The 25272-nt window shown below is 41.2% G+C and overlaps 3 protein-coding genes across 3 annotated transcripts; 2 read left to right on the top strand and 1 right to left on the bottom strand.

Moving 5' to 3' along the window:
* The first annotated feature begins 706 nt into the window (after window positions 1-706).
* Window positions 707-6806, top strand: ltb4r2b (leukotriene B4 receptor 2b). Its single transcript, XM_080011066.1, has 5 exons — window positions 707-800; window positions 2808-3402; window positions 3593-3793; window positions 3908-3951; window positions 4637-6806. The coding sequence occupies exons 2-5, from the start codon at window positions 2827-2829 to the stop codon at window positions 4887-4889; spliced, it is 1074 nt and encodes a 357-aa protein (XP_079867192.1). The 5' UTR covers window positions 707-800; window positions 2808-2826; the 3' UTR covers window positions 4890-6806.
* A 1464-nt stretch (window positions 6807-8270) lies between these two features.
* Window positions 8271-18055, top strand: sdr39u1 (short chain dehydrogenase/reductase family 39U, member 1). Its single transcript, XM_080010772.1, has 6 exons — window positions 8271-8403; window positions 9157-9263; window positions 10050-10132; window positions 14926-15047; window positions 16573-16725; window positions 17213-18055. The coding sequence occupies exons 1-6, from the start codon at window positions 8388-8390 to the stop codon at window positions 17638-17640; spliced, it is 909 nt and encodes a 302-aa protein (XP_079866898.1). The 5' UTR covers window positions 8271-8387; the 3' UTR covers window positions 17641-18055.
* mettl17 (methyltransferase like 17) lies at window positions 17676-25267 on the bottom strand. Its single transcript, XM_080010771.1, has 14 exons — window positions 25111-25267; window positions 24813-24954; window positions 23916-24062; window positions 23712-23799; window positions 23127-23208; window positions 22947-23020; window positions 22437-22531; window positions 21341-21411; window positions 20526-20633; window positions 20316-20384; window positions 20172-20222; window positions 19790-19882; window positions 18959-19149; window positions 17676-18361 (listed from the first exon to the last, which is right to left on the bottom strand). Exons 1-14 carry the CDS (start codon window positions 25177-25179, stop codon window positions 18220-18222), a joined length of 1422 nt encoding a protein of 473 aa, XP_079866897.1. The 5' UTR covers window positions 25180-25267; the 3' UTR covers window positions 17676-18219.
* Window positions 25268-25272: the final 5 nt, after the last annotated feature.

The raw sequence follows: 25272 nt of genomic DNA, 5'->3' as shown, positions 1-25272 counted from the left end.
ATTATAAACAATAAAAAATAACTCACTCAGCAATTCATTTAATCACTCAGTAAGAAAGGGTGTGGGTATTTTTTCCATGATTCCTCCCTCCCGTTTATTAACATTCCTGTCTGTAATAGCGACTTGTGTGAACTAGCGAGGGAGCTTGGTTTGTCATTCCAAGTGGATGTGGATAGGATATTTTGCAGTCCCCCCCCCCCATTATTTACTCAATGGCCGATCTCTTCAAAACCTGCCCAGGGGCATACCAGTTAATTTGATTATACAGTATGTATATATGTATGTGTGTATGTATGTATGTATGTATGTATGTATGTATGTGTGTGTGTGTGTGTGTGTGTGTGTGTCTATATATATTATATATATATATATACATATATATAAATATACAGTATATATACAGTATACAGTATATATAGACAGACGCGCACACACACACACACACACACATATATATATATATATATATATATATATAAATTGTTTTAATCTATTTATGTTTTAGAAATCACCCTGCACACAACTTTAGGACTTGTCATACATAAGACATTAATCAGGCCAAATTTTATTTAATGACAGAGAGAGCGCGGACACACACACACACACACACACACACACACACACACACACCTCCCTTCTCTCATACTCGCATCATGTTGCAGCCTGTGGGGAAGGACGTGAATCACTCCATTACAGAGTAGTTTGTTTTACACCGAATCTTGCGATTGTGAAACGGCGACGGCAAGCTGTACAGATGAGGCATTGAGAGTCTCAGAGACACGGAACGGAATCCTGTCAAGGTGAGAATAATGGATAGTTATTATTATTACTATTGTTATGAGTATTTCCACTGTTCCTCACTATTTTTGCGTACTGAAATATTCGGAGATGTTATATATCATTTTACACTTTTTGACCTTAAGAGGGGAGATTTTTTAGGTGTTTTTTTTTGTGATTGATGATTAATTATACCATCAGCAGCAGATTTTCAGAGTAGCGATGCATTTTCTCATTTATTTTCAATCAGTCAGTCAGTCAACCAATTAACCACTCATTCAGTCTTTACTCTCCCAATCTGGGAAACAATTGCACTATAGTACATAAACACACGAGTAATGGATAGTAAATAATTACACCACTCCATACATAACACATTCTGACACACACAACACACTAACACACAAAACATAAAAAATACAAAAATGTCAAGCTGATAGTATTTAAGCGAGTACAGAAGTGGCAGATGTAAGCCACGAAAATAACCACTCTATAGTAAGATGAAATGAAGAAAAAAAACAACTGCAAGTGCAAAGTGCAAAAACATAAATGTTAAGCAATGTTAAGCATAATTTCAATGGGAACAAATATAGCCTTGCATGCTTTTGTCTTATTTTCAAGGAGGATGGACAAGACACTGGACTATAACATTTGTTTTTATAATAACTTGCTTATTACACATTTTCAGACCCATGGTTCTGGTCTACCCTATGTGAACTTGCTTTTTATACAATGTTTCCCAGCCTGTTCCCAAGGGACAAGGTTGTTTGGTTCCCATCAAAACAGACTGACATTGTGTTGTGTTTTTTTTTTATTATTTGTGGGAGCCTGTCTTTTTGTATTTCCACTGCTCTGTCACTAATTGAAATATCACTAAAATTTAGGAATTTAAAAAAAAGTTTTACTAGAATTTACTAGTTAGAATTTCCTCCTGGGAGTCAGAAAAAACTCAATGAAATTGCAAAAAATAATAATAATAATAATAAAAAATCAAATGCAAAAAGAACCTGGGGAGTACCAAACAGTGTTGAAACTTAATGTGGAAATCTGGTCACTTCAGGACTTCAACTGCTTTATCTTATGAGGTGCTTCTTGTTTTTAATTTTCTTTCTTTCTTTCAGTTGTTACTCAGAAATTCATCTTCAGACATGAGCCTAAAGAGAACAAAATGTTTTTCACTGTCCTCAAAGGATGGGCATTGGAGTTGCACTGCCTGAAACAGCAATTGGTGGAAATACAGTCAGAAAGGCATTTGAAAAGAGCGTTCTGAAACAAGGGATGATGATGTGCTATGTAGCAATACCCTTTTTTTTTTTTTTTTGCGAGAACACCAGTCCTATTCGGCATGTTTAAGCATGCTGCTCCTGAGTCGTGTCCCTGTATATTGTTGGCTGCAGAGCCAAATGTGAATGCTTCCCGGTCTGCGTCAGGGAGCCAAAACCTCCAGCGCAGTGAACACATCATGCACCTTCCAACACCAGATCGACGTTTGGTTTATCACATACATGAGTTTCCCAGAAAACAAGGGGGCCTCTGCTTGGGAAGCCATTGTGTCATCAATTCTACCAATTATCTCCACCTCCCCTTCTCCCATCTATGCGTGTAAGGTAGGAGAATAAGTGACATTGGAGAACACATCTCAGAGATAGGCATTGGAAACTAACTGAATACATTATGTGAATACACTATGAATTTGAATTTCACTCAGAGGCTTATCAAGAACTTTCGCAAAAAAAAGTAGCCAATGCAATACTCAAATTCACATGAAAAAGCTGCCTGACATGGAATGTGGAATGGAAAAGACATTCTTATTCAGCCTCAGTCTGTTGCTTATTGGTCTAAGTGTAAATTGTAATGCATATGAGTAGTGGTGCTAGTGCCAAAATAATAAAGGGAAAAATGAAAAACATGTCACAGCCTTTTATAGAATTTTGAGACCTACAAATGTCATGGTACAAAAAATGTCAGAAACCCTGCTCAAGAGGCAGATATTTAGCTGTATGTCCTTAGTTTGTGTGTATCTTCCACAGAAACAAACCTCCCTTCATCATGAGGAACCAAAACATCCCTGTGCTCCTTGCGGTAAACGGCACCAATCCTGAGGAGGACAGCCTAGTGAGCAACGACTTCTCCACCATCTTGGGCGCCTTCATCCTCAGCATGGTCTTCTTCCTGGGCGTCCCCGGCAACCTCTTCATCATCTGGAGCATCGTGGCACGTGCCCGCCGCCGCTCAGTCACCACCCTGATCATCCTCAGCCTGGCGTGCGCCGACGGCTCCCTGCTGGTGCTCACCCTCTTCTTTGTGGTTTACCTGGCCAAGCAGACGTGGGTGTTCGGCCGACCCCTCTGCAAAGGCCTCTTCTACCTGTGCAACCTCAACATGTATGCTTCCATCTTTCTGATCACCCTGATGAGCCTGCACAGGCTGATAGCCGTGGTGTGGCCCCGAAAAGTTTCTTACCTGGCCAGCAAGAAGATTGCGGTTAGGGCGATCTTGGGTGTTTGGGTGTTGGTGGTCTTCACCTCGATCCCCGCCCTGGTGTTTCGAGAAGTTAGGATGGACCGCGACGAACGGAATAAAACCAGGCTGGTGTGCGCGCCCAATCACACCCTCCCACAATATGTGAGTACATGGTGGCATATCAAAAGACATCATAGGGGATATGTTAACAGTAAACGAGCCCCTGAACAGATGTTTTGTTTTGCAAGGATAACCAGGCGACGCAGCGATCCTCTGATTCGCAGATGACCCACTCCTGACCCACGCTAATGCCCATCCTATCTTGAGCCCTTTTTTGTCCTCTTGTGTGCAGGTGAGGTTCCACTACACCTTTGAGACAGTGGTGGGCTTCCTCCTTCCGTATACAGTCATCATGACCAGCTATGTCCTGATTTTGAGACGCCTGAGGCAGACCAAGTTCCGTCGCAAGGTCCGCAGCGAAAAGCTCATCCTGACCATTGTAGTGATGTTTGGCCTGTTCTGGCTGCCCTATAATGTCATCAACATTGTGCAGGTAAGGTGACTTTATATTATGTTTACGATTTCTTACCATACCAATTACAAAATGTGTACTCTTTACAAAATGTTATTGACTATAATAAATAACCAACATTAATTACCTTATAAGGTGGTCGCTGAGCGGTACGAAGAGGGTTCACGAGTGCGAGAAACGTGAGTATAATCCACATCTGCATATACAGTACAGTAGCTACTTACAATTTAAAGAGTAAATCCATGAGATCAGCTGTGTTGGTTAGATTGCACAAGTCCCAGAATTCCTTTCAAAACTGCAACTGCAAGTTTGATTGGTTGGTTTTGTTATACATGGTCACTTTCTGACCACAGCTACGCGGATTTATCTAATTCACCTCGGCTGCCTCACTCCATTCTTGCCAAGAAAGGCAGGCCCTGCCGCCAACAATGAAAACAGCCTATAGGAACGCATACTGTATATACTGATCAGCGACAACCTTCAGAGGTCTTTTAGAGTCCATGCCTCGACCGGTCCAAGCTGTTTTGGTAGCACGAGGGGGACACAATATTAGGCAGGTGGTTTAGTGTTGTGGCTGATCAGCATATAAAACAAATCGATTGATGGCTCTCAAAAAATGCCACCATAAAAAAAAAAAAAAAATTTAAAAAAAAAAATCACAAATTGGATTATTTTAAACAAATAATCGTAATAATCTCAGATTACCATTTAAATGTCCCAAAGCCTGCATTACCAAATTGTGTTCAAAACATTTTGTTGTCAGAATAAGTAGTTATTTTATATGTATTTTGATCTAGAAACAAATTTGCTGAGGTTAAACAGAGCAAATTTCTGAGAAATTTAAATATTCATCCCATTCCACAGATTGGACAGGATTTGGAGGTCCAGTCGGGCAGTGACATCCGCACTGGCCTTCATCAGCAGTTGCGCCAACCCCATCCTCTACACCTTTGCCGGGAAGTCCTACATTAGGAAGGACGGCTTTGCCTTCATGGCTCGGCTCTTTGAAGGCACCTCGTTGGACCAGAGCGGGACTAGAAAGTGCCATAAGGATGTGGGACTGGGAGATGTGTCTACTATGAGCACTGGAACGACCGTTGCACAGAATGGAACATAAAGAACCCACTTAAACTCAAGATTGGTCACAAACTAACTACAGTATAAACTTAAGACGTCATTATGGTCCAATTCATGCCAATAGTGTTGGAACAAGGGAGATTAGTCTAGATGAGTGTGCATCTTTCTTAACCCTGGCACAGATCATTACAATTGTCTTGAAGTTTTAAAATCATCCAAAATAAACCAATTTTAATACTTTAGAGCCCAAAAACAATTAAAAAAAGTAATCTCCTGACAATCTTAGTTCAGACTTGACCCGCTTCCCATCAACTCTGGCCTGGTACAGAATTAATCATATATCCTGCTGAAGACACCCGGTTGGGGCCTTAAATCTAAAGTAGGAAATGCAACTGGAATAGCTTGCTCGCTATAAAAACAGCACAACAGATACATTTACCATGTTGTACAATAGGATAAGGCTTTTGTAACTATACGAGTCAAACCAAGAGCTATCTCATGTACTTCTACAGTCATTTGGTTGCCAAAGGTGAATATGCTGTGATATCCATTTCCCTGAAACTTTATTAGCATTCCAAACGCTCACATTTTTCATCCTAAACTTAATGCATTTTAAGATGAAGCCCATAATTTCAAACTGCATCTGAAACATGACCTCTTGCATTAGATAGGGCTCCATTCTGAACTAAGGTGACACGACTCAGGAAGAAACATAATTCCCAGTTTGTTTTGATGAACAGGTTTATTCTCAAATTTAAAGTTTGTTCCAACTTAAAAAAACAAACAAAAAAAAAAACCACCTAAATTTGTTCCTTGGTGTTCCTCACAGGATCCCAATAGCCTACCGAGAGAGAAACAAAAACGGTCAATTGATAAACGTGTATAATCAATGTGGCAGAGTATAAACTTGTTTGTCACCCTGCTCAGTGCACATGCATAATCAATGGAATTCAGGTGAAACACGGAATATGCAAATCATCATTGAAGGATTGTCAAAACAACACAGGTCCATTAACGGGAGAAGCTTTGCGGGCTCACCTTATTTCCCGTCAATCCAGTCCGAGCAACCCAATGCTACAAACAAAGACATTAAAACAGTTAGTCCAGCTTGTAAGCTTTTAGACTGTCATTAGGATGTACTGCTGGGTCAAACCATCAGTGCAGTGAAAGAATAATCATGAGGTTCAGCTGAAACACGGACTCACATGCAACTCATCATTTACGGTTTGACATCTAAAGCTAGATTCTTATTTATAAAATGTTGAACTTTTGCTTGTATAATCTGTTCTTCTGTTAGATTTGTTCACTGTCTAAATACACCTATGGTACATAGTTTATGTATGATACTACTGGGGCCTTAATTTACCTCCACTGCTGAGGGTACCAGGCAGCAGGAAGCAGTTTTATATGTCCGATTCCCTCTGTTTACTAAGTATTTTTGATCATACAGCATATACAGTATGTATGACAGTATGAAATGATAGTTTGAATTTTAAAATCAGACTTCCGCCAGGGTGCCATGCCATGCACACATGTGGGTGAAAAAAAAAAATGGAGCTAGGGGTACTACCCTAAAAGACGCGCTTGTAGTGGCAGCCGACGGGAGAAATTCGTTTTCCGAGTCACCCTTGAACGCACCACTTCTTACATTGAGCGCTCGAAAGCTGCAGCGCTCAGAGCGGGACGATCTGACGCAGCGGTAGCAAATACAACTTTTATTTACTTGGTTTGCAGCTCCGATCAGTTCCCCCCCCGGTATTTATTTGACGTAGGCTTGTATATGTTCGTGTAAACCACGCACCCGACATTTGTAAGAGGCCCCTTTTTTTTTTTGACTACCGATTTATTTTTGAGAAAACAGTATGCAGGTATGGATAGGTCTCCCTTACAAACGACTTCCTGGTCCCAATTGGACTTAAGCTGTTAAAAAATAAAGTTAATTACAATAATTGGGTTACTCTAAACAAGGATGTGAGGATAAGAAATGAGAATATGGTCGGAGAACGAAAGAAAGTCGATTTCACTGTTAAATGTTCGTTGAAATTGTGTTATTTTTTTAAGATATTGCACTGTGTATGTAATTAAAAAAACATGTATATGACAAAGTATATGCAATAAACTAGAAGGTCTTCGTTGCACATGGTGGGTGGCGCAGTAATGTCAGGAAAAAGCGGTCAACACATGGGGCTCAAAGCCTAGAGTTCAGCTCGGCCGGGGTATTAATTGTTTAATTATCAATTTTAGTCACGCAGTTATTTATACGCATTATTTGTAGCCCTGTGCAATTATCAACAAATAAATTAGATTTATGCAGCATTCGCCATTCCCCTTCTCCGTTTACATGAAACGGCCCAAATTGACATAATATATCACTATCTTATTCGCTTCCAAGAAGGCGATAATCTGTTTACAAAACAAAAACAAAAAACCTACCGCTCATTATTAAGGCGCGTCTGCTCGGTGATCCGAAACACGACGGAAGAGACCGCAATGTGGCTGCGGCCCAATTTATCGTTTTGTCAAACCACGTGTTTGTTGTTCTCCCAACCCCAGAACCAGCACAATACTTCCGGTCCGCCGCCGAAAATAACGTGCAATGCGAATTACGAAAATGTATATCTTTCATTTATTAATTCCAATAGTTAATATTTATTATTACTATTACTAGTATTCTTATTATTGTTATAATAATAATAATAATAATAATAATAATAATAATAAAGATAAATTAAAACAATTAGAATTCATAAATGCAAGATATACATTTTCTGTTATTATTATTATTATTATTATTATTATTATTATTATTAATAATAATAATAATATTATTTTTATTGGTTTATTTTCTATTATTATTATTATGATATAGTAATAATATACATGAATACAATCAATAATTATATATGTATTATAATTATATAGCAAACGTTATATATAAGTTATTTTAGACTTTGCTTGTTACAGGAAAAGTTAATGCATGATCCTCACAGTTTTTTTCCCAGCATTTCAATCAGGTAGATGTCGTTTAAGAAAACCAAATAAATGATATAAATTAATTATTGGTAAATCGTCTTGTTTTTTTTTTTGTAATTGCTCGTGCTTTTTTATTCATCCTCTTTCTTTCTTTCTTTCTTTTATTTTATTTTTGATGGCATCTTCAACAGAATAGCATGTTTCAGAACGGAGCAGCGATCTAATTCCACCTGTTATTTCAGCGACACATGATGTGGCACTATACTGTAGCGTCACCTGGAAAAACCTCGAATAAAAAAAAAAAACGAGGAGGATGCATATCGAACTGTTTTCCAATCCATACATTTGATCGAATAATAATATAATTTTGAGTTTTTTTAGTAATATTTTCAACCGCCTCGAGGACACAAATCACCACACACGCTCGCTCCCACGTCTACGGCATCCTCGGAGGTCCAACCCCTTGGTCTGACCCTAAGGTCTAGTTTGAAAGGCGGAAAGCAGTGCGGCGTGACCTGCCGCTACTCCACGACACCGTTGCGGATCGGATGTGCAGCCTGTGATCATGCGGATTTTAGTGGGTAAGGAAATGATTCTGTGTTTGCGTCTTCCAACACGCTCGACGAAGGTCAGCGTTACATGCTACGATTAGCCTGTGGATGCCAGTCTATGAACGGTTTGCTTGAAGCTCTCGTACAAAAGCTTGATCCGGTTTAGATGCGTTTAAAATGGTGACGTTTATTTTCCATTCGCCGCCACGGTGTTTTTATCTTCGGCGTTGATGCCGAAGCGAAAGCTGTTTTGTAAGTTTGGCTGTTTTGTAAGTTTGGCTGTTTTGTAAGTTTGGCTGTTTCGTAAGCGTGTGGTTCACGCGTGCGCCGTGTTAATTTGGGAACTCGATATGCGTTTTCAAGATTGCAACTTGGACCGAGTACACCAAATGTATTTAATTCGTTTATATTGCCTATGGAAGAATGAGTTCTTAAGCGATCTAAAGATACAATAAAGATACTTTGGTTGTAATTCATTCTACCTACTGTAGCTACTACTGCCTTTCTTGAAACTATCAAAAACTCTATGAAATTGATTATCATTTGTTATTTAAAAAAAAGAAAAAGATCATTATATATTATTATACCCCTAGCTGCTTTGCCTATCTATAATTATGTGTTCTGCTTCTAATAATAATAATAATAATATGCAGTATATATTTTCACCTGTTAATCTTGGGTACTGCAAGTCATCCTCATTTGTTAGACTGGGGAAGTTTGTGGTGTGTGTTTTTTATTTTTTTTTATCGCTTTTTTAAGTTATGTTCATTTGATTTCTCCAAGGTGGGGGAACTGGCTTTGTCGGCCGTGAGCTGAGTCGTCTGCTCCGGGACAAAGGCCACGAAATTACAGTAATATCCCGGAAACCTGGTCCGGGAAGGATAACGTGGGTATGAGACAATAAACTGCGGCGCTGTGCCATAGGGACCATGACCTGGGAGTTTTCACTTAAAATTTACACATTTAAGAATTGGCTCATTCCATGATTCCACTCTAACATAATAACGACGAGAATAACTTGATCCATTAGCCAATGGGCAGGAAAATATCAATTCATAATACCACCTTTCTTCTATCCGTTAGTAGTAAAATGGTGTGTGGTGGGTAAATCGCTTGCATACCTTGGGTGTACTGACCTTGTGCACAGACTTACCTGAACACTACCTAATAAGGACATCTTCCCTTTCTAACATTCCTAATCGGAGTTCTTTTATCCCACTATGCTCTTTGTTATACAGGTACTCCTCAGTTAACGACGAGTTCCGCTCCTACAACCAGGTTGTTAATTTAATTGGTCGATAAGCGAGGACCCGTGTTATTTCACGGTAAGGGGGCGTGACAATTGCGAACGCTAGTGTAGTGAATGAGGACTGAGACTGAGAACAGTGAGATGTATACAGCGTATATAGTATATATAGTGTATACAGTGTATATAGTATATAAAGGGTGATGGGCGATGAGATGCTTGCCGCTGAGATTCTGTGATGCAGCGTGCACGTCGTGGTATAGTACGCAGCGTACAATACAGAGTGGTCAGAGAGCTGGTCGTAAGACCTAAGGGTCCTAAAACAGGTAGGTCGTTAAGTGAGGAGTACCTGTATAATGTTTGTCTACCCCTGACCAATGTGGTTCTAGTCCGTCGCTAAGTCGCTCCTTCCTGCTGTGTATTCTCGCAGGGTGACCTGGAGTCCGGTGGCCTCCCACCATGCGAGGGTGCTGTCAACCTGGCCGGTGAGAACCTCATGAACCCATTGAGATGGTGAGCAGCAGTGTTAAGCGATAAGTTTGCCTCACATCTAATCCGTATCAGCACCCGACAGTCGGATCCTCCCTATTGTGGCCATCGGCTGAACGGCAGAGTTTTCGCATCACAAAATACAGTATTTCTGGACATTTACTGTTGTCTGTGAATGAGGGATTAAAAATCCCTTTATATAGTGTTTGCAAATGTAAAATAAATGAATAAATGAATAAAGCTGCAGGCAGCAATACACAGGGCCCAGCTTAGTCGTGTTAGATACAAATTACAGCTTTCAGAGTTGCCCTAAAACACACCATCACTTCGTATCGACAGTAATCAAAACACTTTGGGTTCCCATCGAACATATGTTGCTCGTCTTTACATCAGCGTTACAACTAAAAAGAGTTACAATTTTCAGACTTTCAATTGAAAGCAGCATCAGCTGATGTAATGACGCGGTTACGCGAGCTTTCCGAGTCCAGGTTACACGCAGAAACTACTACAAGCATATACATTTGTTGCGTGTTACTTTGTTCTAAAAATGGAACATGGCTGTGGTCCACAAAGTACTGAAGTTCCAAACAATACGGTTCCATTCAAATGGACTAGACACTGCATGTCCCTCAGAGACATTCCATTAACTTTTGGGACTAAAATAAAACGGACATGCTTCGGACCCATTGCACTGATGTTGCAGTCGAACTCCATGTGTGAGGACGCAAACATGGAGTATGTTGTTGACTGTTTTCGACTCCTACAGTTTATCTGGACTTTCGTCTGTACCAGTCAACATGCACTTACATCACTGCATGTTGCTCTTCTGGCATTCAGTTTAAATATCCCTGAAGAACTGTGTTTTAAGAAATATAATTACCTGTATGACGCAGTGCGGACACAAAAGGAAAGGTCGGTTCCTTTAATGGTTCTTAGAACTTCCTGCCGCGCAGAACCGTCTTCTTTGAACGATTATAGTTTCCGGGGTTTTGTAAAACGCAGCACAAGTAACAGTTTTCAGATTTTCCTTTGAACGTAGCCCTGGCTCAAGCTGTCTATTTATATGTCGTTACTCGCAAGTGGCTGGAGGGGAATGAGTTCCAAAAGAAGAAGCTTGGACTTATATAACTTTGGATGGTGATGTCACAAAGCGGCCCGCTCCTGAAATGAACGAAATTACGATAGTTTTTGACTAATTTCTGCTCCAAATGTAGATCAATATGGATCAACTTCGAGTGACATGACGTCTGAAACGTCCTGGTTCTAACGAGACCTCACCCATGTCTGGGTTCTGCCGTTGTTGTGTTTCAGATACTTTTAGCCCGAAAAACGCAGGGAATAAATATGAAAAAAACGCCCTGCGGACTGGACCCCTAAATACACACGATTCACTTATATAAAAAAACGATTTATTGAGGCTGAATATGGTGACAGTGAATATGGTGACAGTCAAGGTTAACGTTAATAAGGTGATTATTCTATAAACATGACTTATATACCTAGTTTCAAGGGTCATTTAGTGGATTCAGTGTGAAACATGTTTTATTGTGTTCCTCGTGTCATAGCAGCCTTGGTGGATTTTTGCACCTGAGCGACTGGCATGTTTCCATAACAAAATAAAGTTTTGTTTTTTATGTCATTAATGTCCTTCCGTGGATGTTCCGTTCTTCTTCTTCGAGTCCTTTGCAATCTTAGATGTCATTCTGCCAGTATCTGGCACAGGACACAGCTGATGGAGTCGGTTCAGCCAGGTCCTGGGGGCTGCACTTGGGGGCGTTGTCACATTCCAGCAGGTGGGACATTGTCTGTACTGATCCACAGCCACACGTGTCCTCTGTGTGGTAGTTCCATGTCTTCAACAGTGCTTTGCACCTCCCCTGCTCCACCCGCAGTCTGTTGAGGGTCTTCCAGGTCGGCCATGGGAGGTCGTGTCCACTGGCGAGGCATTCAGTTGGTGTTATTCCTCTCTCCATCCATTCTTGGGCTCGGGTGTTGAGTTGGTGCCATTCAACACTCCAGATGTTGGTCCGTGCCATTTCTTTGGTGGGCTGGAGAGGGGGGACTGTATGCAGGAAAGTGGCTCTGGATGTCAGTCTGGATGGGGGTGCTGTGTGTCCGTACAGGGGGTGCCTCATGTCAGACTCCTGTGCTCTCCCCTCATCTTGGGCGACGGTGGACCGTCTGATGTGAGGGGGGGCAATGCCGGCTAGTGCATAGAGGCACGGGACTGGCGTTGTCTTTATGCAGCCCGTGATGATGCGGCAGGTGTCGTTGAAGGCCTTGTCCACCAGTTTGGTGTGGTGGGAGCGGCTCCAGCTTGAACATGCATACTCGGCTGTGGAGAAGCACAGGGCTAGGGCCGTTGCACGGATGTTTGGTGGATCAGCGCCTCACTTTGAGTTGACCAGTTTGCGCAGGATGTTATTGCAGGTGTTGACCTTGGCTTTGGTGTTCTGAAGGTGGGTTTTGAAAGAGAGCGTCCTGTCGAGTGTGACTCCAAGGTACACAGGATGGGGATGGTTCAAGAGTTTGTGGCCATCCCATGAGATGCTCAGTTCTTTTCCTGCGTCTCGGTTTTTCAGATGGAAACTGCATAGCTGTGTTTTTGATGGGTTGGGTTTCAAGTGGTTATTATTGTAGTAGGTGGACATCTCTTGGAGGGCACTTTCCAGGACGGGTTCGATTTTATGGAAGCTCTCTTGTTGGGTGGTGATGCAGAGGTCATCAGCATAGATGAAGCGGCGGCATTGTGGGGGGAGTGGTTGGTCGTTGGTGTAGATGTTGAAGAGGCGAGGGGCCAGTACACTGCCTTGTGGTAGGTCGTTCTTTTGGGCTTTCCATTTGCTCTTCTTGTCGTTTAGTTGAACGAAGGACCGCCGGTTGTTGAGCGGACCTTTTATGACTTGGCAGAGGTCGAGGTTGCCAATCATGTCCAAAAGTTTCCTGATCATGGCGCGGTGCTGGACAATGTCATAGGCAGCGGTGAGGTCTATGAAAGCTGCTCCGGTGATGAGTTTGCACTCAAAACCATCCTCAATGTGTTGGGTGAGGTTCAGTAGCTGCCCAGCACAGGGGGGCCAGGACGGAAGCCGGCTTGATCTTTAGTGAGCTTGGAGTCTATAAGTGGTGTTAGGCGTTGGAGTAATAGCCTCTCATAGAGCTTGTAGGTTATGCAGAGGAGGGAAATCGGTCTGTAGCTCTTTGGTGATGATGGGTCCTTTCCGGGTTTGGGGATAGCGACAGTCTTGGCTTTTCTCCATACGGGTGGAATGGTTTTCCTTGCCATGCATGAGTTCAGCATTTCAAGGAGCCAGGTCTTTGCTTTAGGTCCCAGGTGCTGTATCATTTCCGCTAGTACGTCATTGATTCCTGCTACTTTCCCGGGTTTCAGCGAGCACAGTGCTGCTTCAAGTTCTTCTGGATCGAAGGGCTTTGTAAGGGCACTTGCTGGTTGTGGGTGGTCTGGTACCGCTGTCCGGCGGTATTCTCCTGTGGGTCTGCGGCGAGTTTGGCTGCGCCCGTTCAACACCAGACCGAGTTTGCTGTGACTGTTGTAAGTGTGGGTAGTGTGGTATGGTCTGCACCAAGGCGGCGAATCTTGGCCCACACCTTCCTGCTGTTGTTGGTCATGTTGGTGTTTTCTATCAGCTCCTTCCAGACTTGCCTCCGATCTTCCCCGACGTTGTTTAGTAGGATCTCTCCGAGTTCCGTGGTGGTGGAGAAGAAAGGGTCCTCGTGGTATACCATATGGTAGGCTTGGAGTGGGTCACTAGATGTTTCTGACAACCCGGGGATGTACTCGGTCTGGCCTCCTCTTGGGATATGTCGTCTGGCTGACCTTTTCAGCAGGTCTATAAACGTGGTATAGCTGTTGGGGTGTGGTGGGTTGCTGGGGATTCAGTCTTCGATCTCCTGTTGGTACGACGGCCAGTCGGCTTTCCGCAGGTTGAACCTTCTACGGAAGGGGATGGTTGTTGCTTGGAGAATGGATCGGATGGTTATGGTGATAGGTCGGTGTTGTGAGTTGGGGGTGGAGTCCAGGACCTCTTTCACTGCTCTGGATGCTAGCTCGGTGCTCACACAGACAAGGTCTGGGTTATATCCTTGTTTCCATCTGGCGCTATGGAAGAATTTTGGCAGTTTGGCGTCATGGGTCAGATGTTTCGACTCAAGCCAGGTTTCGACTGCATCTCCATCTTTGTTGTTCTCTTTATAGCCCCACGATGTGCTATGGGCATTGAAGTCCCCAATGCTGATCTGGAATTTCCTCTTGCATCTGTCTGGCAGTTCCGTATGGGAGAATAGGCTTTTGGGGGGTTTGTACACTGATGTGACAGAGACATTTGGGAGGGCAACTGTGATGTTTTCCATTTGCCCTTCGGTGGTGTGGGTGCAGACCTCTTCAATCGTGAGGTTTGGTCTGCTGAATACGGCTGATCCGTACTGTCTGTGACGGATCTCCGCCACCAGCTTCATTCCAGGGAGGGCGAGTCGGTGTTGAGCAGGGCCAATGTGGGTTTCCTGCATGCATGCATGCATGTTGATTGAGGCGATTGACAGCGCAGGCCCCGAGGGGCGTAAGTGTCTCTGCAGCATCTTTGGTGTCGTCATCCAATAGATTGCTCCGGTAAGTATACAGATATTGGCCTACTGGTGATAATGATCAGATAATGATATCAGATTGTACCAAGTTAGCGTTTCCCGGGCTGCACCACGGGGAGGTTTCTGTATTAGCAACCCGCAAAGGAATTTGACCCGATGTTCTGTTTATAAACTCCTGTAATGATTTCCATCTTTCAATTCCATTCTTTCATCAGGTGGAACGAGGGTTATAAAAAGGATTTGTTCTCCAGCCGTGTTGACACCACCAAGGCTCTGGCTAATGCCATCGCTGCTTCCCACACCCCTCCACGCTCCTGGGTGCTTGTCACAGGTGTCGGTAAGTTTTAGTACAAATGAACGTTACAATTAACAGGAACTGTAATGCTTTCCATGTCCAATAATTAATTCAGTAGTCGTGTGATTCCACGATTAGGGTGCCATTAAATCCTTGTCACCCCTAAAAATTTTACTTAATTTTGAATAAATTTTCAACATTGAATCTAAGAAAACATGCAAACATGCAAACCATTAAAAAAAAAAAAAGAAAAAGTGTTTACCCATCTCAGTAATATCCCCTTTTTTTTGCAAGGTTTCTTTGCTGAAGATGGCTTAAATGAGAAACAGGATTGAGTTTGAAGTATAGAATTTGAAAATATACAAAATGTGGTAAACTAGCATTCATGCCAATGGTGTCAGGACAATAAGGGCATTGGAATGATTTTATGTTAACTAAAGAAATTACAGGTACTCCTCACTTAACGACCGAGTTCCGTTCCTACGACCAGGTCATCAATTGAATTGGTCGATAAACGAGGACCTGTGTTAATTCTGTTATTATGGCGTGGCCATTGCGAACGCTAGTGTAGTGAATACTGACAGACTGCAGGAACGAGACTAAGATGGAGAACGGTGATGAGTTGTATACAGTGTATATAATATATATATAGTATATAAAGGGTGATGTGCGATGAGATGTACGTAGCGTACAATACAGACTGGTCAGAGAGCTGGTCGTAAGTCTGAACGGTCGTTAAACAGGTCGTTAAGTGAGGAGTACCTGTACTTTTAAGCTATAGTTTTTGGTAACAGGGTTGTACTTCGAGAGTGACCTTATCAGTCAATCACATCTGTGAAATTACAGAAAGAAAAAAAGAAGGAGAGATCTTATTTAACTTCTTACTCCTTCTGAGCATTCAGATGATGCGACTTCTTGTTGAATGTGTTACTGTTGGAGAATTCCAAATATTTCATAGGGGTGAATGTGTTGAGGTAACACGGTTGAGTGAATATTATGGGTGTCATTTTGTTCATATTCTATAATGAGTTACTCACGAAAAAGATGTTTCAAGCCATGAGATATGAAATGGATTCACACAGCAATGCTTAAAGAGTAAGTTTACTGAAGTATTTTAATGATTATATTTCAAGCTAAGGTATAGTTCTAGTGATTGGGACAGGGCAAACATGCTGTTTTCTAAGTGTTGATAGTTTTTTATTAATGTTTTGAAGCGGTTTATTTGAAACTTGTTTGTAGGTCGATGTATATGACATTTAAGTGTAAAAACATTTACTTTTTTTATCGTATTTGTTTATTTAATATAAGTGGGACACAAATTGCACCTCAATCGTGGAATAACCCAATCATGTATTTAAGGAAATAGCTGGTCTTATGGAACACTCATTAATTCATTTTTATTCTTTTTTTTATATATATATATATATATATATATATATACATACACACACACACACACACACACACACACACACACACACACACACACACACACACACACACACACACACACACACACACACACACACACACACACACACACACACACACACACACACACACACAGCATGCTATAAGCCAAGTTTTACAGCTCAGTACACAGAAGACAGTGAATGGATGCCGTTTGACCTGCTGTCAAGATTAGTGAAGGAGTGGGAAGAGGCAGGACGTCTTCCTGAAAACATGAAGGAGACCACCAAGCAAGTGGTCATCAGGCCTGGTATGCCACACTAAATTTTATTGTAATTAATTTCAAATGCATTGGCACGTGCAAAGAATTTGACCTAGAGATTCCAAATACTGTATTTATTTCACATTTGATAATCTTCAGGCAGGGTCAAAATTGGATACGATTTATTGTTTGGTATCATCAAATGATATATCTTCATACAAATGTTGTAGTCTATATGATAATTACCTTAAATTTCTCCCAATTGGAGGTCCGAATTATTTGAGGGAGTTTAATTTGGAAGAAAAAGTTTTGGTCTGATATTATTCTTAAATCTATCACTCTTGATATCTTTATCATGGGATTTAAATTAAGAGAGCTTAAAAAAGATTTACCTACGATTACCAATTTCCTCCATATAATGAAGTTTGTCTTTGTCACATTTTGTCATTTATTCTGAATATAAAAATGAATCGATAGGGAAGGTTCTGCTTTACCCATGTCCCAGTCCCACATTGTTCAACCCTCCCTCCACCAGGGGCAGTACTGGGTCGGGACGGTGGCGCCATGAAGCAGATGCTGTTGCCCTTTTGGCTGGGCCTCGGGGGCACGCTGGGGTCGGGGCGGCAGCCCTTCCCCTGGATCCACATCAGTGACCTCGCAGGCCTCATCGCCCATGCCCTCGAGTTGCCCGCTGACGCTTCCCATCCTGCCCCGCAGGTGTTCAATGGCGTCGCCCCAGCACAGAATACTAACTATGAGTTCACCAAAGAACTGGGTCGGCTGCTGAGGCGGCCCACCGTCTTCCCGGTGCCCAGTGCCGTCGTGAACACTCTGATGGGCGTGGAGAGAGCCCTGGTTCTCACCCAAGGACAGAACGTGACGCCCCGGAGGACTCTGGAGTCTGGCTTTGAGTACAAGTACCCAGACCTGACCTCGGCCCTGACGGAGATTGTCAGAGCGTAATGGAAGGGATATGAAGAAAAAGAATGAGACATTGATTGCAATATCAAATTACTTTAATAATATGTATAGGTATAAATACTGAGACTAACAATGGTGAAAGAACAGCATTCATATACAGGTTGCTTTCTAGCCAATGTTTAAAAAAAATAAAAAATGATCACAAGAAACAAGATTCAAGGCAGGTTTAAACTGCAATTCTTCATTACACCTATTGATCATTTATTCCTACTGGGCAGAACATCCATATCCTTAATATATGTTCTTTTTATGTAGGAAACCTCTGCTGTGTGTGGTCAGGTGTTTTTTTTAGTTTTTTTTTAATGGCAACCTGTCTCAGAAATTTGCTCGAACAGGTCAAGTTATATTATGTTTGCTATGGATCATGGTGATTACATAATAAAACTGTGAATGTACAGTAACACACACTCATTAGCGCAACACGGGCGGATACATTTTGAAGTCACTGCAGGAGTCTAACCAGTCATCTTGTCAGTACTTAAATTTGCACCTGCATTACCTATGTCGTTAAAAAAAAAAAAAAAGGAACTATGTGCGTTTGTCCACATATTTGGTCACTGGTCATGTGAAGCTCTGAGGATTGTTTTCCACCGTGTCACTGCTTTGCCTCACTGGCTCGTCGCTCTGGGTGTCAGCCTCCTTCGGCTGAACGAGCGGCAGGCGATCTCCCCAGTCACTGCTCCTGGCGCAGCGGTACAAATCTCTGGCGATGGAAACACAACATTCCGATAATGAGTGAGAGGAGAAGATAGATAGATAGATAGATAGATAGATAGATAGATCGATAGATAGACAAATAGATACTTTATTTATGGAATGTCATAGCAGCTCACGTCAAAAATAGGCACTAAGGCAAAATAATAAAAATATAGAAAACAAAATGGCAATAAACCTCAAAGATAACAGGAGGATGGAAAAAATGTGAAAGAAATACAATAAACCTGAAGATCAACAGTCAAGCCATAAAATGAATCATGGAATATACAATTAACCTGTTGATAAACATAAACCTAAAAAAATGCCTAAACTAGAATAATTTGTGATCAACATGAACCTAAACACTAACTAGAAGGTAGATACATTTGCCATGTGCAAAAACAAACCAGAAAGATTTACCTAAAGATAAACAATGAACAGTAAAGATTTGGCAGTGAACAATAAACCCAATGATGAACATCAAATATAAAACTATAAATTTGCAAGGAACAATAAAATAAAGCTAAAATGTAAAATCAAACAGTTTGTACTGGTAATTGATGCTAAGGAATATACCATAAGAATGTTGTTTTTATTTTTATACCTGCCGTGTTTACTCCGTGTCACTACCACCCTCTGCAGCTGTCCGTCGGGGCAGCACGCGTGACAGTGGACGTGCCGCGCCCTGCGCAGCACCGGTCCGATCAACCGCGCCCAGTCCAGCTCATCTGGCTTTTTCGGCTCCGACCGGGACAAAATCAGGTAGCTGAATGTCTCCTTTTGGCGCTCGGGATGCTTCGGGAAAAAGAGAACGGTTTATTGTATATAGAGCGGGTATAGCATAGTGTAGTAGTGGGATACCATGTGTAATACCATAAAATGTGACAAATAAACCTCTTCATTCTCGAATCTTGAAAAAGATGATAAATAATTGGGGAAGGTGATCACTCAAATTGATCTGAATGTAGCTCTGTGCAAGAATCCCTGGTTTTTAACCTTAAAACAAGGAGGGGGGGGGGGGGACTGCTTTAAATAGGGTTACGGTACTATTAAGGTAGTATCATTATAGGTTATCACTTCCTCAACTCCTTAAAGCTCACTTCACATCGAATGCGTAATCGTAACTGACAGTTAAATCCTCCCCCTAGTGGCCGTCTGGTGACCTGTATCTGAGTTTCGTATCACAAAATATGCCAGGAAAAACGGGAGAGCTTGTTTCTTTCCAGTACAACAGCAGAGAAGTTTGCTCGGCTGAACATTTACCATTTTTTCCATGAATGACACCTTTATATACTACTACGTCTTCATATAGCGCTTGCAAAGTGTGAACAAAAATGAAAAAAAAAAAAAAAATACACTTAATGAATTGACTTGCAGTTTTGCTCTCATTGTTGGTCGTGTTAGGTGTGAATCAGAGAAAAGAGTTCTGTCTCACCCCGGGTAGTGGGAGGGGATAGTAGTGCTGTCCGAAGTTGCAGGGCACTGTAGAGAGGCGGGCCAGTTTGGGACACATCATTTCATGAGGACACTGGAAACACGGGACAGGAAAGGACCGACCGAGGGCATTCAGAAAAGGAATTTAAAACATACATGTCAATGTAACACGTTTAAAACAAATGTTATTTTATTGGTTTGGTAAGGAGATGCATTTAAATACATTTTAATGATGAATTGGTGTACTTTTAATAATAAATACATGAATTTAATAAATAAATACATACATACATTTAACATAATAAATTCATTTAATTCCTAATTAATTTAATAAATTCTATCTAAATGACTAATAACCTGAAAAATGTAATGTAAACACAAACCGGAGCAAACACGTATGCCTCACTGGAGCTGTCGACCATCCCTTTCTGCTTCTGCAGCGGGTAGAGAAAGGACACGTTCAGTTTCCTGGTGGAACAGCACTTCACAGGACACAGCGCCTGGATAATTGCAACTGGAATACACACCTTCAGTAACACGTCTCTGGCCTCCATGAGTATGTGGTGGCCCTCTTTGGTCCCGTTTTCAACCAGGACCTACGGTTTTAGAACAAAATTAAACAGCCCCAGTGCCTGTTTTAATGAGGAATCACTGCGTCATTTCATCAGTGCACTCCCAGAGCACAACGTCGGACATTCAACCGTCAACACTGTGAGCGGGGCGGAGTCGGAACTGACCAGATAGGAACTGGTCTTCCTCCACAGAGTGAGCAGGGTCTCCACACGCTCCTTCTTACTGGACAGTTCTGACAGTGAAAAGGCTCCCACCACCAAGTCAAACTGTACCTGTAGGCAGACATACTGTACTGTCAGTTTATTTCTATACAATACATCACAATTGTATAATAGTGGGAAAACCCTAACGGGCAGTTTTGTAAACAGGGTTCAATCTAAACCAGGACTAAGCTCATCCTACTTCAATTAATCCAGAATTTTAAAATGCCTTTACACTGACCAGCCGCAAAATTAAAACACTGACAGGTGAAGTGAATAACATGGATCATCTCATTCCAATGGCTCCTGTCAAGAGGTGGGATATATTAGGCAGCAAGTGAACAGTCAGTTCTTGAAGTTGATGTGTTGGAAGCAGGAAAAATGGGCAAGCGTAAGGATCTGAGCGACTTTGACAAGGGCCAAATTGTGATGGCAAGACGACTGGGTCATAGCATCTCCACAACGTCAGGTCTTACAAGGACTATCACCCGAAGAATTAACTGTTACTCAATAAAATAAAATAAGGCAGGATAATGGAGAATAAACCGAAACTTTTAAATTAAGCACAACAAACTTGAGGAATTTAAGCAGCATAAGCCTGAGGAATTCAAGGAGTTAGACAGATTAGTGACAATAAGCCTAAAAAACAACAATTAACAGTAGACTAGGACAGTAGGCGAGATCTTTCTTTGATACGAGTTACTATTCAGTTTTAAGAAGTGGATATAGAGGCTGCTCTCCTCCTTTACCAACAAGTGCACAGAGGGAAGTGAACTCACCTTGGGTGAAACTGGGAGGAACTGTCGGAAATACACTTGCTTGAGGTGCGGCTGAGCTTTTTCGTTGTCGCCTTTTTAATGCAAAGACAACGTTAGACCGAGGAAAAAAAAAAAGGGTCACAGAACACAATTAATTATGAAAAGAACACAATTAAGCTACGGTCAAACATGGGGTTCATTCTGGCAAAACAAGGTGAAATTCAAATTCAATTAAATTTCAAGTACTTTTTTTAAGCACTTCACACAAAACAAATTCTATATCAATTTTCACTGTGATCTTGATTAATTCAAATATCATCTTAATCTTCTTGTCTATTATTTATAAAAGAAATATAAATTATATATATCATTTTATACATATTAGTATATACAATTTATATATAAACATATTATATATATATATATAGATCTAGAGGGAGGTCAGTGTTCAGTTTATGTAGGACTATGTGACAAGTCAATATCAGGGTTTATTGACGCTGAGTGGAAATTTTTAGCATCAAGGGGTCCCAAACTGATCTCTCTCTCTCTCTCTCTCTCTCTCTCTCTCTCTCTCTCTCTCTCTCTCTCTCTCTCTCTCTCTCTCTCTCTCTCTCTCTCTCTCTCTCTCTCTCTCTCTCTCTCTCTCTCTCTCTCTCTCTCTCTCTCTCTCTCTCTCTCTCATATAAATATATATCTGATAACACAATTATATTCATAAAACAGATAAATTATTGTTATACAGGTACTCCTCACTTAACGACCTACCTGTTTAACGACCGTTCGTACAATAGTGTCTAGCATCAATAGGGTCAAGCATCTCATCACCCTTTATATATACTATATACACTATATACACTGTATACATCTCATCACCGCTCTCAGTCTCATCCCGCAGTCTGTCAGTATTCACTACACTAGCGTTCACAATGGCCACGCCCCCCTTACCGTGAAATAACACGTGTCCTCGCTTCATCAATCAATTTGCTTAACGACATGGTCCTAGGAACGGAACTCTGACATTTCTGAGCAATTGAGAAATTCAAGCCCTCAGGACCAGGTAAAAAAAAACAAAAAACCTGTAAACGGCTCAAGCTGCATCAGATTGCACTGTGTTTACCTTTGAGAAGCCGTTCTGCCAGGGTGTTCATGGACCCAGAGCTGTCCACACACACCATTTCCTTCAGAGTGTCCCCCCAACACGAGTGGGATGCCCTGAGGACCATTCAAAACAACAACAATGAGTGAAAAATACCTGACTTGTGTCGATTTAAGAAACCAACCAGGCCACATGTGAGGCGATCACCAAATTTCCGTCTTATTTTTGTCCATTTTATCATAGTATATGATTATAAAAGTGTGATAATACATGTCAATGTATTGCACACACGCACACGCACGCACACGCACACACACACACACACACACACACACACACACACACACACACACACACACACACACACACACACACACACAGTCTATGACTGTACTTGGTGGATTAAACCTGCTGAACCTAACTGGTGGAAACTTACCAAGTCACATCTAATTTATTGCAACATTTCTAACGAAATCAGTTTCAAACGGATTCAGGACAGCTCTACCGGGCAAAACAAAATAACCAACTGACCAGGCAACGGTTCCCAACCCTGAGCCAAAATCCAGGAGCGATTTAGGGGCAAACGATGGGTCTCTTTTCAATATCTAAGAGGAAAAAAAAAAGGGGGGGGGTCGGTGGATCGCCAAACCCCTGTGGTAGGCGATTCTGATTGATTTTCTGGGTGAGATTAATATTAGAAGATTGACATACTTCATTGAGCGCTCTCCTCACTGCGGCGTAGCCCCCTGCAAGTCGAGCGGCCATGTAAACAATGCCCAGCTCTTCATCAAACCTGGCAGAGGGCAAGAGCAGAGAGAGTTCTTATATTGCACATACATCTCTATCTAGCTGTGAAGGAAAATCACCTGAATCACAAAGACAATTGAAAGAAACATTTACATTTACCCTACAAACATTAGTTTTTTTACTTTTCTTCATCAAAAATCGTCTTAAACATAGGTAATGAACGGTACATTTTCAAGGACTTCACTCAAAACCAATGTAATACATTTTCAATGCAATTTTTATAAATTAAAATACAATATAATCTTCCTCTCATGGTCTATTATTCATATTAGTATATCTATTATATATCTACAGTATAAACATATATACTGTATATACACACACATATACACACACACACACACACACACATATATATATAAAAATAACATTTCTGAGGATAAAAAAATCATGCACTTCAAGCACCTGGTGAGAACCCTGTATATAACTATATAAATGAAATTTAAATAATGTTTTGTATTGGTTATGTATATATGAGTAAAGTCTTACTTAATTGGGGTCCAGTGGTACGTTGACTTTTTGAGTTCCAAGAACACTTTCTTCTTGATGTGGGCCTCGAGCATCTGGTCATCAATGTCTAAAACATAAATCACACTTTCCTCAAATAGTAAACCCCACAGATACGACCTTACACCACTTTGTCTCCACTCAACAATTCAACTTCTACATATTGTTAATTCTTTCATTTGTCACCTTCTCCCTTGTGGGTATGCGTTCGCAGGGTGTTTTCGATGCTTGTGGCTTTCTGCCTCAGTGTGAAGTCCTCAATTGGTCTTTTCCTGCTCCACAAGAAGTTTGCGAGACTTAGAGCACGATCAGACAGCTTTTTAATCTGAGCACCTAATAGATAGATAGATAGATAGATAGATAGATAGATAGATAGATAGATAGATAGATGGATTATTCATCCTCGGAGGGATATTGTAGCGTTACAGCAGCGCACATCAAAACAATAGGGAAATAATAATAAAGTGATAAGAATAAAAACAGAAAACTAGGCAAGATGCTATATACCTAAAAAATTTAAAATAATTACAATGTACATAAACATAAATATTAACAATAAATCTGTATCAACAGTTCACTCTGTCAAAATATGAAATTGTGTGTGCATATATATGAGGACAATTTTTGATATATGACAATATGTGTTACAGCAGCTCACATCAAAACACTAGGGAAATAATAATAAAGTGATAAGAATAAAAACAGAAAACTAGGCCATATACAATATACCTAAAAAATTCCTAAAATTGAAAAAAATTACAATGTACATAAACATAAATATTAACAATAAATCTGTATCAAAAGTTGTCAAAACATGAAATTGTGTGTGCGTATATTTGAGGACAATTTTTGATATATGACAATAGGTAAATATACTGTGTGTACCACATTGGAAAACAAGATTATTTATAAAACAGTGTTGTAAAAGAGTGCTCTGATGAGCGAGGATGAGCAGAGGTGAGTGTTGATCTTCAATAATACTCTAATAATGGTGTCCCCCACCATGTCAGTAAAGCTGGCTATCCTCTGGAGGTACTAACTTGATAAGAGAACGTAAATCACAGGTGACAGAAATGGGCCTACTAAGAATGATGGAATACGCTGCTTTCTGGAGTTCGTCCGGTAGTCGCAGTGTCTTCAGGTTGGTGACTCCTGGGTGCCTCCTGTGTGCTGCTCCGCTTAAGAGATCTAACTGGGGTTGAGGGTGAGCTACCGCGGACATACACTGGAAATCAAAGCGAGACAAAGACAAACATCTCACCAAACGAGACGATCATTTTAATTACGTGGACATGGATTTTTATTATTATTGGGTTTTTTTTAACCACATTAGTGCTGTGTCTGACCTCACCACAAAGCGTGTCCTCAAAACTCAACCTACCCTGCGAATCACCCCCACGGCTCCCGCCTTTGGACAAAGGATGCAAGCCCCATAACTTAGAGATGTCATGTTTCAAGTTGTTGTTGTTTTTTTTTAATCTGCTGCTTATTCCGTTTATGAAATACAAACGGCACACGCTTCGTTTAGTGAAACCCGCTGTCA

This window comes from Zeus faber (assembly GCF_960531495.2).
Source record: "Zeus faber genome assembly, chromosome: 12".
Taxonomy (NCBI): domain Eukaryota; kingdom Metazoa; phylum Chordata; class Actinopteri; order Zeiformes; family Zeidae; genus Zeus; species Zeus faber.
Note: the sequence above shows the minus strand (reverse complement) of the source record. Positions and strands in the feature narration are given on the sequence as shown.